Here is a 12,700-nt window from a genome sequence, read left to right as displayed (position 1 = left end):
GGCGAGCACCTAACACAGCCTTGGTGAACCTTTATGAGGCAAGGAGAGCACACCAGGAGCCAGAGACTTGCACTCCAGCCCATTTCTCTCCAATGCCCATAAAAATGCTCATCAAGCAATCGAAGGTGTGAGAGCACCTGGAAGATAACAAGGAGATGAGCAATTGCCAACTGGCTGGTTAAGAATAGATTCTGTCAGGTCAGCAGATCCTGCCCGGAGCAGGGAACGGCAGCAGATGCTGTTTGACCACATCTCCCATGCACAAACAAGCTGGGCTTGGCTGAAAGCTGCCTTAGGTGAGGACTCTTTGTCTGTAAAACTGTGCTCAGGGCTCTGCTGTCCCATCTGCTCAGCTGGGCACCAGTCCTGGGCCTGCTGCTGGAGGAGGCAGTGGGTTTGTTAACATCATCATTAACAGAGATGAGAACCCTGAAATAACCCAGATAAATTGAACAAGTGGTCTGAAAACTGGACAAAACCGAACAGGAACGAGTTAAACACCCATGAATCCAGTGAGGTGGTGAGATGGACATTCTGCAGAGGGTGACTGGCGCTGCTGGGGCTAAACCCCTTCCCCCCAAGGGTCCTGCTGTCACAGGGAAGACAAGTGCCTAGAGCCAAGTATACGGAATCACAGAATCGCTGAGGTTGGAAAAGCCCTCCCAGACCATCGAGTCCAACCTATGCCCAATCCCCACCTTGTCACCCAGCCCAGAATGCTGACTGCCACATCCAGTCATTCCTTGGAAACTTGCAGGGATGGGGACACCCCCACCTCCCCAGGCAGCCCCTTCCAACATCTGACCAACCGTTCCAAGAAGAAATTCCTCCTGAGGTCCAACCTGAACCTCCCCTAGCACAGCTTGAGGCCATACAAACAGGCAGCAAAAATAATTCTTCCCCATCCTTGGCAACACAACACCTTACCTGGTATGTTAGTTCAAGATTTAAAGACGTGGTGAACACAGGAAGGTGAACAAGGGGGGCACAGATTCACTGTCTGAGAATAGACTGAAGGAGAGACTCATCTCCATTCCCCAGGGGACAGGTGAGGAATGGGGCTGTGATTCTGCGAGACAAAGTCACATTAGACATTGTGACAAATGTCCAGTTGAGGACTGTGACTGAGGAGAGTTTGCTGCCATTGCTGGAGGTGCCTTATGGAGGGACTGGGCAAATACCTACTGGGACTGTGGATTCAGCGGCACAGCTCACAAGGTTAATACAGGTTATCATACCATATATCCAATTCCAATTCCTTTTCTCAATATCTTCAAGGCCTAATGGAAAGTACCCATGCAAAGAGATGCTGCTGCAAGCAGACAAAGCTCAATATCTGGAATATTTTGAGTTTTCTTTTTATTCTTTGTACTTACTGCCTGCAAAATGTTTCACATGAGCTTTCTCTTCATGGCACATGGGAGGCAGGAGAACTGCTGCAGGTTGAACCTAGGCTGCAGGAGACATTATTTCCTTTGAAGCAACTCACGGCAAAAAACTGCTTGGGAATTCTGCCCCAAAATGAAGATATGCCAAGAATGCCCCAAGGGATCCAAACCAACAGACCCAACAGGTCCAGAGCTCTCAGGTGTTCCCAGCACCAGCTGGGCTCCCTCAGCACAAGTACTCTAATGAAAGATGCAGCTCTAACAGCTGTCTAAAGAAGAACTACAGGAAAGCCAACCCTTAGCATAAATTATCTTAAAAGAAAGGGAATCCTGCAATACCACTCCACTTTAAAACCCACATTTGCTATTTATTTAGATAGCTGAGAGTTTTAAATGGATTAAAATAAATGCCAGTTTCCTAATGCACATATTCCATCCTTCAGTCTCTCAGCATGGCCTCAGCTCTTCTGGAAATTCCAGGACTTAGCAGCTGCCTTCAATATTTTTAAGCATGACACTAATAGAGCAGAAGAGAATCAGTGGAGTGACAGTAGCACATGGAGAATTTCAGACCAGTTTTCAGATGACATATTAAATCCAGGCACTCGTTCATTCAAAGCAGGGTTCAATATTATAATCTATAAATCAGTATTTGCCTTACAAAATGTAATGGAAAATGCTAATAGGATTTACTGGAGCAATGAAATTGGATCACATCTTATCTATTTGAACTTGATTTGGTACCATATTCCTTCGTCATCAGCCAGCAGCTTCAATGGCTTTTCTCCTCTCCTTCCCCGCCCCGTCCTCTCAGAATTCAGGCATAACCTCAGGCCACCGTTTCTCAAAGGGAAATTAGGGGGGACAGACATAAATCAAGTAGAGAATGTAGATTATGCAATATCAAGCAGTATAATGAAAAACTCCTGTAAAGTCATTAGAGCTATAACATGTGTGCCTGAGCTCATTGTTTATGTAGGGTAGGAAGCTGCCCAGCCAAGGAACTTGAATTTCAGAAAGTAATTTAAACCTGGTAATTTTCTTGTCCACGCTCGGGTGACTGAACACCCGCTGTATCGATGAATATCCGTGTTCGGAATTATGCTTCTATCCACGGGAACCACTCTGGGCTCATTGATACATTCTATTAACTGGGCACAATAAAGCCTTGATTTATTCCCAGTTATCAGGTCTACGGGAGAGAACATTCCCTTTAACAACAGGGAAATGTATGGAAAGTTGTCAGAGGCAGTTAAGTAACAACATTCACACAAACCTGGCTCCATGTGCTGGGGGGTAAGAGGGAGGTGTAGCAGGACATGGCATGAGACACAGTGGGGGAACACAGAGATGGAACAGGGATCACCCACACTCTGAGATGAAGTGATGCTTCTGCAGAACATGACTGTCCAGACCCCATCACGTCATTCAGGTTGCAAAAGCAGGAATCATGGAATCCCAGACTGGTTTGGGCTGGAATGGACCATCTTGTCCCACACCGTGCCTTGGGCAGGGACGCTTCCACTAGACCAGGCTGCTCCAACCTGTTCTGATTTGGAGCATAAGCCACACATGTTACTTCCAAGAGTATTCTCTATCATAAGCACTCCAGGTGGGAAAAGTGGTGGACATTTGTGAAATTCCAGGATCCCTGTGAGACTAAGGAGGAGAGTTGGGTGTATTGGTCACAGTTTAAGTGTTGCCCACCAAGGAACTGAGTCATGAGTAAATGGAATTCAAAGCACATGGAGGGACCCGGAAGATGGGCAGAACATCCCTGCACCAGGAACACAATCATGGAATGACACTGGAGTGGGTAAGAGCTGCAGCAGAGAAAAATCACAGAATAGTTTAGATTGGAAAAGCTCTCTAAGAGCATCAAGTCGAACCATCTCCCAGCAGTGCCAAGGCCACCATTAACCCATGTCCCCAAGCATCAAGGAAAAGAACGGAATTTTTGGGGGGATGTGGAGGGAGAAAGCAGTGCTCTTCTCAGTTTGTCAGAGAAATGAACAGGTACCTCTAAAGAAGAAACAGGATGGAAGGACATTTGACAAAGGAAACTGCCCAGCCAGGACAATCAGAGGTGCTAAAGGCTTCCTCTCTTTTATATTTCTTTTTTTAAGAACTTTGCAGATTTAAACATGAAAATAAATTTGATATAAATTTCTTACAAATAGTTACCAGTAGGCAAAGCACAACTCTCCTAAACAAAACACCTGGCTTTCATAGATGTCCTGCCAGGCCAGCTCAGCAGCAAAAGAGCGTCATTCCACTGGTTTGGTGGCAGGCACAGCATTCCCACTGAACAGGGCTGCCCACCCAGGCTGTCCTGGGCAGAGAAAGTCACCCCATCATGTCCTACCTGCCTAGAACAATGTGCCCACGGGGCTGATCATGGCACTTGAGCTCTGACAGCACCCCCATCCCTGGCACAACCCTCTCCCAGCTGCAACAAGCTGTTTTTCTGCCTGATTGGGATGGACGAGGATCAGCAGCAGGGCTCAGCTGGCTGGGGGACACTAAAACCCATCCAGGGCTGTGTCAGCAATCAGCTGATCACTCTGTACAAACTGCTTCATGCTGTAGCCACATCCTATTTCTACATGGCTTCCACTTTATCCCTGTTCCCTCCTTCTTTAGTATAGTGGGTTGATCCTGGCCAGATGCCAGGTACCCACTAAAGCCACTTTCTCACTCTCCTCTGCAACTGGACAGAGGAGAGAAAAAAACCAGCAAAGGATTCATGAGTTGAGATAAGAGCTGGGAGAGGTCAGTTACTGATTACCTTCATGGGCAAAACAGACTCAAAGTGGGATATTCCTTAAATTTATTACTAAGAGGATAAGAGCCAAAGAGTGAGAAATAAAGAAGTCTTAAAAACACCTTCCCCCCACCCCTCCTTCCTTCCATGTTCCCCCCTGGCGGTGCAGGGTATCGGGGAATGGGAGTTATGGTCAGTTGTTGTTCTGCTGCTGCTCAGGGAGAGGAGTCCTTCCCCTGCTACCACTGGGTTCCTCCACAGGAGACAGTCCTTGATGGACCTCTCCAGTGTGAGTCCAGGGAGAGCAAATCCCATCCCATCTGCACCCCTGGGCACAATCATTGCTCCCACAGAGACACTGGGGTGGCTGGTGCAGGAATGAGCCATCACTGCTCATCTTTACCTTCCTGGCACTGTCAATAGTCAATTGTTCTCATCACAAAGCCATCTGGAAGACTCAAAACCCCTGTTAAGGAAACAGTGATGTGAGGTCAGGAATAGTTCCAGCTCTGGCACGATTTGGGGCAAAGGGCACACACCAACCAGGGCATTGTCTGTGTGTTGCATTGAAACTGCAGTTTCGGCTTTAGTCAGCTAAGCTGATGCTTTCATCCATCAAGTGGACAGAAGATTTTCCCGGGGCTTTTGGGCACGGGGGGAAAGCGAAGGAGCCTGAAATCCTTCACTCCCCAACACCTTCAGCCCCCAAATCTCCCCCCCTTTCCTTTCCCTTCCCTCCTAAAACCCAGATCAAACACATGTAGACGAACCACAAGTGAACCTGTTTCCTCTCGGACAATAAGGGTGTGCAAAGGAGGGAAAAGATCTTTTCATCCAAACTACGACTTGCGTATGTCTAGATCTTTACTTGGAATGTAAGGAGAACTCAGTGAGTTTATCACATCCACTGTGATGTTTTTCTTACTTAAAAAAAACCCAAATACAAAAGCAAGCAGGTTTAGCAGCTTCTCCCATTCTCTGAACATGAGACAGCTGGTCTCACCTTAATTGAAATCCCCATGATATGAAATAACACAGATGCAATATTTGTTTTGCTAAAACCAGGCTGAGCTCACCATCTTTTTGCTCCCTACTGTGAGTTATGGCCAAAAGCCATTTTGGGGAGCAGTTTGCTGAAGGTGTCACCCATAACACTCAGGGCAAGCCTGGGCAAATGTTTGCACAGGTTCTCTTATTGAGAGTCTTCCAGTAGTAACTCACTGCATAGAAAGTAAAGGCCACTTGTTCCATCAGACACTATCCATTATGGTTTTCCTTCCCACAGTGCCCCTGTTTTTTTATAGCACTGCCTGTTTTTGGAAATGCAGCAAAGCTGAGAGAGGTGGAAACACATCAGTGAGGGCAAAGAAACAGTGATAACATCGATGGACTCAGAGAGACTCCTCAAGCTGCTCAGCAGTTCAAGTCTGTCCTTGTGACTGACGATCACATCCCCACAGCTGAGCCTCAGGACCTGCAGGCAGTGCCACCAGCCAGCACAGAACTTGGGGCAGCGTCACCCAGCATCCCAGTGCACCATCAAGCTGTTCTGTAAGTGCCTTGATCCACTATGTCCCTGGACAGCACGAACTACAAGAGTGCTGGTGTCACATAAATGAGGACAGTCTGGTCATGAATGAACAAGCCCTGAATTCCCTGATGTCACAACTGGCCCCAGAAGTGACCAGAGGACAAGGGGCTTTGCTGCCCATATCAACAAGGACAGTGCCTGTGGGGGAGACACAATGCTGACATTTGTGACCAATAAAGCTGCCACAGCAATTCTAAAGCCAGAAACTGTTACAAATGACAAGCTGGATAATTGAACTTAATCAAACAATATTAACTGTTAGAATGAACAAGAGAAATTATGCACATTTTCTTTCCTCTAGTTTTTTTACATGTTGGAGGGAAAAAGAATGTTTCACATCATACCAAGTGCTAAACCAAATTCAGCTCCAAGCTGAGAACATCTTGGTGTGGAAGTCCCAGGCAGTCCAACCTGACAGGCTGCAGGGACAGGTACCAGGTGGCCTTGGGGGCTCCTAGTGTCCCCCACCATCCCCAGGATCCCCCCAGCAGAGCCACGCGCCAGCAAACTTCTTCCTTCAGAGAGCAACCACATGAACAGCCTGCTGTCTCTACTGGGAATATTTCAAACTTCCTTAGAGACCGATCCTCATCCAATCACTCGAGTTTCTCATCTCCTTGCATTGTATTGCACAACACAGCAAGTTAAATCAGGGAATTTCAGCCCAACAACATCGTCAGCCACCAGAACCTACTCAGATAATGACTCAAAATGGAGGGTTTGCACCTCAATCTCCTTGGTGACACCAACCCAGCCATGACACAGCACAGCTCCCTTTGCCACCATTTGCCACCTTTGCCACAGTTGCACCACTGCACCAGACTTTCCTTTGCCGCCGCTTCTCCATCGGATTTAGGGAATAAGAAGCAACATGACTTACAGCTTACTGTGACTTTTACTTTTTTCACATCTGGGACTGAGACATCATTTTCTGCGCTGCATTCGTATTCCCCCGCCTGGTCTCTTGTAATTCCATAGATGTCCAAGTACTGCCCGCTCTCAAAGGGCTTTGCTGAAATGAAACAATCAGAGAGAAAGAAATTACTGGAAGCTGAGCACAAAACATGGGACGCTTCAACACCTGACCAGCATTCAGAGGAGTTAACACACATCCAAGGGGAGCTAGGAGCTGCTGCAGCTTTCACCCAGAAACCCTGCTCTGAGGTGAACTGAAAACCCCCTCAAGCTCCTGGAGTTGAGCAAAGGTTCTCTCCTGTCCCTGCCCCACAGTGATGCTCAGACACGTTTATATACACATGAGTAATTTGCGCCTGATGGGCTTCACAGAAGAGAGAAGCTGTGGCTGCTCTGCCCCAGGAAGTGTCCAAGACCAGGGGCCTGGAGCAACCTGATCTAGCAAAAGGTGGCCCTGCCCATTGGAGATCATGGAATTAGGTGTGCTTTAAATCCCTGTCTTAAAAGCTTCAGCATCCATTGGGGTTGGTGGTTTGCACCTGTGCAGAGCCCAACTCCTGAAGGGACCATGAGCAATTCCTGGAGCAGCTGATCTGTCCCAGCTGCCCATCACAGCTGCCTTCACTGGTCAGGGACCATTTGTCCTTGTTACATCACCCAGCAGAGCATGAAGCTGGATGGTGAACCCCCCAGGGCTGCCAGAGCCAGGCATGTCCTGGAGGGAACCAGTGGCTGATCACCTGTGATGGGGTCAGTAGGTGTAAAATGAGTCATCACACCTCCTACCTCCAGAGAAAAAGCTCTTCCAGGCTTGCTCACCACCCACTCAGTGCTTACATGTTGTGCCCTAATAAAAATTTCATCATATTAGTCAAAAACTAATGAAGAGCTCTCCTTTCCCAAAGGAACCAAACCTAGGAAAGGGGATCCCCAGTGTTTGCCTTGTTACACAGAAATAAGGACAGTGTGAGTGAGCATTTCTGAGCATAGGCCAAGGTCTGTCTGCTGGGAAACAACAGGAAATCAAAGGGAATGTTTGTGTCTGTAAAACTTCAGTGCCCTGTAACGCACTCATAGATTGTTTCAGAGACCAGTGTCAATGACACCACTCAAGAGCTCCTTTAACTCCACTTGACACAGCAGATACAGGTATTTCTGGAGCTCCCGAAATCCCAGTACCTCCCAGTGTTTCCCTGCTGTGGTTCCCACGTTGCAGGGAACGCTCTGATATCCCTCAGATGAAAACTGCTCCCTGCTTTCAAGTTCATCTTTCCATGTCTTTTAAGAAGAGCTCCCCATGTGATGGCCAAGTAATTGGTTCAGATTCCTCACAAGGCACCCACCACATAATAAACAAAAAAATGTTAAATATAATTATTATTTTAACGCAGTATATCACAGCAGCCATGACCACAGACGCTGGAAATTATAGGTCTAAAGGTTTAAAAGACTTGCTGGAAGTGTTTTCCCACCCAGACAAGCCTTTAATTGACTGTTAATAACTGTGTGGCTTGTGGAGCACTGAAAAAAACCCAGAGTGGGCAGTGAGGACCAAGCAGGAGCTTGGTTATGTCATGTCCATCATAGTGGTGAATTAATTTGCTTATCTGCTCATGAATTAATGTTTTAAAGTGTGCAAGGTTCAGAACATCAATTATCACATCGTTCAGCACGGCAGCTCATTAACACGCACATGACACTGTGTCTGTCACGGGGAGGAGCCCAAGTGAGCACTGGTGGTGGGAAGTAGAAAGATAAGACTGAAATAGGAAAATTATTGTGAATTGAAGTGAATATTCATAACAGGCAGTGAAACAGTTTATGGGACATGAGGAATTGCATAAGGATTTTTAATTGCATGTTTTTTTTCTCTTCCATGTTCATAGGAATAAATAATAAAAAACCCCTTCCCCAAACAAAGCAGGTGTTGCTGTTCCCAGCATGGTCCCATCCTGCTCTGCTTCAGCCAAGTTGAAGCAATTCCCAGGAAAACTATATTTCCTCTTGCTTTGAACAGCAGAGAAGGATGCAAAGTCCCTTCTGAACAAGGGCATTGGCCCACAGAGAGGAAAGACCTTCCAGCAATTCTGCTTTGGTTCAAACGCCAAGAAAATTACATAAAATGCAAAATTCTCTCTTGTGTCAGGTTAAAAATAACTAAAAATGATGTGATTGTAATGCTCTCCAATGTCAGTGCTTCCCTGGATATATGGTAGGCATCAAAACACTGTACAGCATCCCAGAATCACAGAGATTGGAAAAGCCCTCCAGACCATTGAGTCCAACCTGTGCCCAATCCCCACCTTATCACCCAGCACAGAGCACTGAGTGCCACATCCAGTTGTTCCTTGGATGCCTCCAGGAATGGTGACTCCACCACCTGCCTGGGCAGCCCAGTACACTGAACCCTGAGATAAACTTATGATGTATTCCATCCCAATATCCAATATAAATTTGGAGAAAAAGAAACAAAATACATCTCCAACTACTTGGAATTTTATTTAAAGGTAATTGTGTTTTGGGGGTGAGGTAAAACCAAACATTCTCTGCTCTAAACTTCTGGTTAAATGTCAGCACACCACAGAATGGCCTGAGTTGGAAGGGACCTTAAAGATCATCCAGTTCCAATCTCTCCTGCCATGGGCAGGGACACCTTCCACTAGACCAGGTTGCCCAGAGCTCCAGCCAACCTGGCCCTGGACACTTCCAGGGATGGGGCTTTTCTGGGCAACCTGTGCCAGGGCCTCCCCACTCTCACAGGGAGGAATCCCATCTAATCCTGCACTCTGGCAGTTTAAAGCCACTCCAGGCCCTTGTAAATAGTCTCTCTCCATCTTTGTTGTAACTCCTTCAGGTCCTGGAAGGCCCCACTTAGGTCACCCTGAAGCCTTCTGTTCTCCAGGTTGAACAATCCCAATTCTCTCAGCCTTCACTCACAGCAGAGCTGCTCCATCCCTCTGATCATCTTGATACCTCCTCTGGACTCGCTCCAACAGCTCAACGTCCCTCCTGTGCTGGGACCCCAGAGTTGGAGGCAGCTCTGCAGGTGGGTCCCACCTGAGTGGGCAGAGGGGTAGAATCCCCTCCCTCCATCTGCCAGCCAGTTCATTGATTTAGATTCCTCACAAGCCACTCACCACTTAAATCACCATTCCTGTTAGAATGATTCCCAAAACTGCACATCAGCCCTTTCCATGACCCCCGTATTTATACAGATTTATGCTGAGCTCTGACTCTCATTTATGCAGCAAATGCTCCTGTATTTTGATAGTGCTGGGCAGATCTGGGATTTTGTGCAACTCACACACACACATTCCAGATCTTCAAATTAAGGCATTTTAAAACCCTCATGTCCCCTAAAATGTTATATCCAGCTCACATAAGTAAACTCTTAGTAAATATGAGAAATGAAACTCTTAGGAATACACTGATACCCTGTTTCATTTCCCCAATTCGCCTGCCCTGTGACGCCCCTTCCTCAGCGTATTCTTAGTTCCAGAGATCTCCCATGGCTGTGTGGGAGCACGTGGATCATGTGAGAGCACGTGTATTGAGCTGCGGGAGGGATCTGTGCATAAGTATATGTAAGTGTATTTATGCTGCATCACGTGAACATCCAGCTGAGGCAAGGAGATCCATAAGCAGTAGGAGAATAAACTGTGGATGAAGACATTGGGGAAAGAAGATGAGTTTCAGGAGACAACTCAGTTTTCTCACTGTTTTTTCCTATGATCTCTCACAGTCCTGGGTAACCAATCCTTACTCTGCTCTTCTGCAGCCCACAAACATTTTATAGACTTATCAAGAGATTGGAAATACTTCTGGCTGCCTTATCTGGCCATCAAGCCAAAATACTCCTCAGGATTTGTATTTGAGAAAAGGAAATCTGAAGGTTCATTAGCAGCAGTCCCTCAGCCTGAGGTCATGTCAGCCAAGAACTTTGATCAAAGATAAGAAAAAAACATTGGTTGAAGTAAAAGGAACATAAACATGAGGGTGCCTCACATCCAAGGCCATTCCTGATGGGATTTTCAGAAGATCTCTTAACTAGATTATTGATACATATACAGATACCTTAGTAAACAGGTCTGGACAGCACAGGTGAGGAGACCAGACTTCTCCAGGAAGGGAAACGGTTGTGAAACTAAGCTTGAATGTCTATTTTCTGCCACTGACGTGTGATCTGACGTCTGATAAATATTCCTCAGGAGAGCACAGGATTAAATCCGTGTTCTCTCACCACACCTGTGGGTTCTGGCACAGGTGCAGCACACACACACATGGCCATATGGACACTTTCTCACAGGCTTGGATGGAGGAGTTCTGCAAGGGCAGTACTTGCCTCCCCTGTGTTAAATATGAGTCAGCCCAAAGAAAAATCTGGTGCAAGTCCAGAGAAGCTCCAAAAATGGCTGAGGACTTCAGCTGAACCAAGGGGGATTTATTTTTATTTTTTCCTTATTCACTAGGATATTATATAACTACAATATAGTTCCAGTTTATGAACTGTAAAACAGGTGGAACAATTTTGTAAGGAGATAAAAGACAAGACGTGGGCACACAGAATGACAAAGTTGAAAGTTCCAGGGGTTGAAGGGGGTTCAGAGGCTGGTGTTTGGAGAGCAGTGTGTTCTCCCAGCGTGGGCAATGTAAATCTCAGCCAGTTATCCAGAGATGTGGTGTGGAGAAGGTAGAACTGCTCCTACAAGAGGAATCATCTCAGTTTTCCCCATTCTCTATGGTTATACCAGATTTTGCCCCTGTACAGAGCCACTGCCAGGCTGCACTAGAGTCTGAAATCATGGACTTAGTATGGCTTGGAGCAAGTTTAATTCCTTTCTTTGCTGACTTCATGCCAAGGAACACATGGTTGGCTCATACTCCAGGATATGGACTGACCTTTCCCTCTCAGCAGCTGAGAATTAATGTAAAGAAGAACCAGCTCCATTTTAATATCTGATGCTGCCCAGAGAGGCTGTGGCTGTGCCATCCCTGGAAGAGTTCAAGGCCTGGTTGGACAGGGCTTAGAGCAACCTGGGATAGTGGAAAGTGTCCCTGCCCATGGCAAGGGGTGGAACTGGATGGGCTTTGAGGTCCCTTCCAACCCAAAGCAGCCTGGGATTCTGTGAATTTAAGATCCAGTAAAGCAGATGTTACTTTGGAAGAAAAAAATAACCCCTCCTGAGATAGGTTTGACCTGCATGTTATATATGGATATTGATGTTCCTGTATATCAGACCTCACTCTGATCTTTGCAGATCTGTTCAAAACCCTGTGGTGACCGCAGAAAATTAAAAAAGAGTAAATTAAAACTGTATAAGGAAGAACTGGGTAATGATCTTTTTAATAAGAAAGCTACATGATTAAATCTCACCTGAGCTCTTTATAATTCATAGGAGTAATGTGGGTATTTGGCTCTTGGGAAGGGGCTAATTATTCCCAATAAAGGCAATGCCTACAGTGGCTTTTGGAATAGCCTTGGTCTGTCAGTCAGCTGGAGGCTAAGGACGCTCTGGGAATAGGGAGCAGGAGGGATGAGGAACAGGAGGAATGGGGAGCAGGTAGGATGGGGTAGGAGGGAGTCTTGATAGGACCACATGGATGTCATCCTGGGGTAAAGGACTGTGGTCTCAGGTGGTCTGACAGTTTTATAATATTCCTTCCTCCTCTTTCTATATCAAAATTATATTCTGCAAATGATGACCTACTATTTAGGTACTGATTATCTGTTTGGCTCAAATACATTTGTTGACCCCTCCCATTTGACACAACTCTTCTGTTGGCAGTTTGCTGAAACTGAAAGCATAACTAAAGCTAAATGAATCACTAATAACTTTTTTTCCCACATTGTTTCGTATCCCTCAAAAGCTACACCTTTTTTTTTTTGGTAAAATGTACATTTTAAAAAGCATTATTAGTATGTTTAAAATATGATTTATTAATAAAAATGCCCAGAAGAAATGATTATGGGACTTAAAGCAGGAGGAACTGCAGGTATGGTTGGAATGACCACGACAAACACTTATGGTATCAAGTGATAGC

The 12,700-nt window shown here is 46.1% G+C and overlaps 1 protein-coding gene across 2 annotated transcripts in view; it reads right to left on the bottom strand.

Annotated features, from left to right (window-relative positions):
• Positions 1–12,700, bottom strand: part of NEGR1 (neuronal growth regulator 1) — a 214,475-nt gene that overhangs the window by 70,489 nt on the left and 131,286 nt on the right. For both annotated transcript variants that reach the window (XM_027891061.1, XM_027891060.1), the window contains exon 4: positions 6,624–6,755. In XM_027891061.1, the coding sequence (XP_027746862.1) occupies positions 6,624–6,755 (132 nt within the window). The remainder of the gene's footprint in view (positions 1–6,623; positions 6,756–12,700) is intronic.

This window comes from Empidonax traillii, unplaced genomic scaffold, assembly GCF_003031625.1.
Source record: "Empidonax traillii isolate 1590-97213 ecotype Southwest subspecies unplaced genomic scaffold, ASM303162v1 scaffold309:size1915965, whole genome shotgun sequence".
NCBI classification, from domain to species: Eukaryota; Metazoa; Chordata; class Aves; order Passeriformes; family Tyrannidae; genus Empidonax; species Empidonax traillii.
This window is presented reverse-complemented; position numbering and strand designations above follow the sequence as displayed.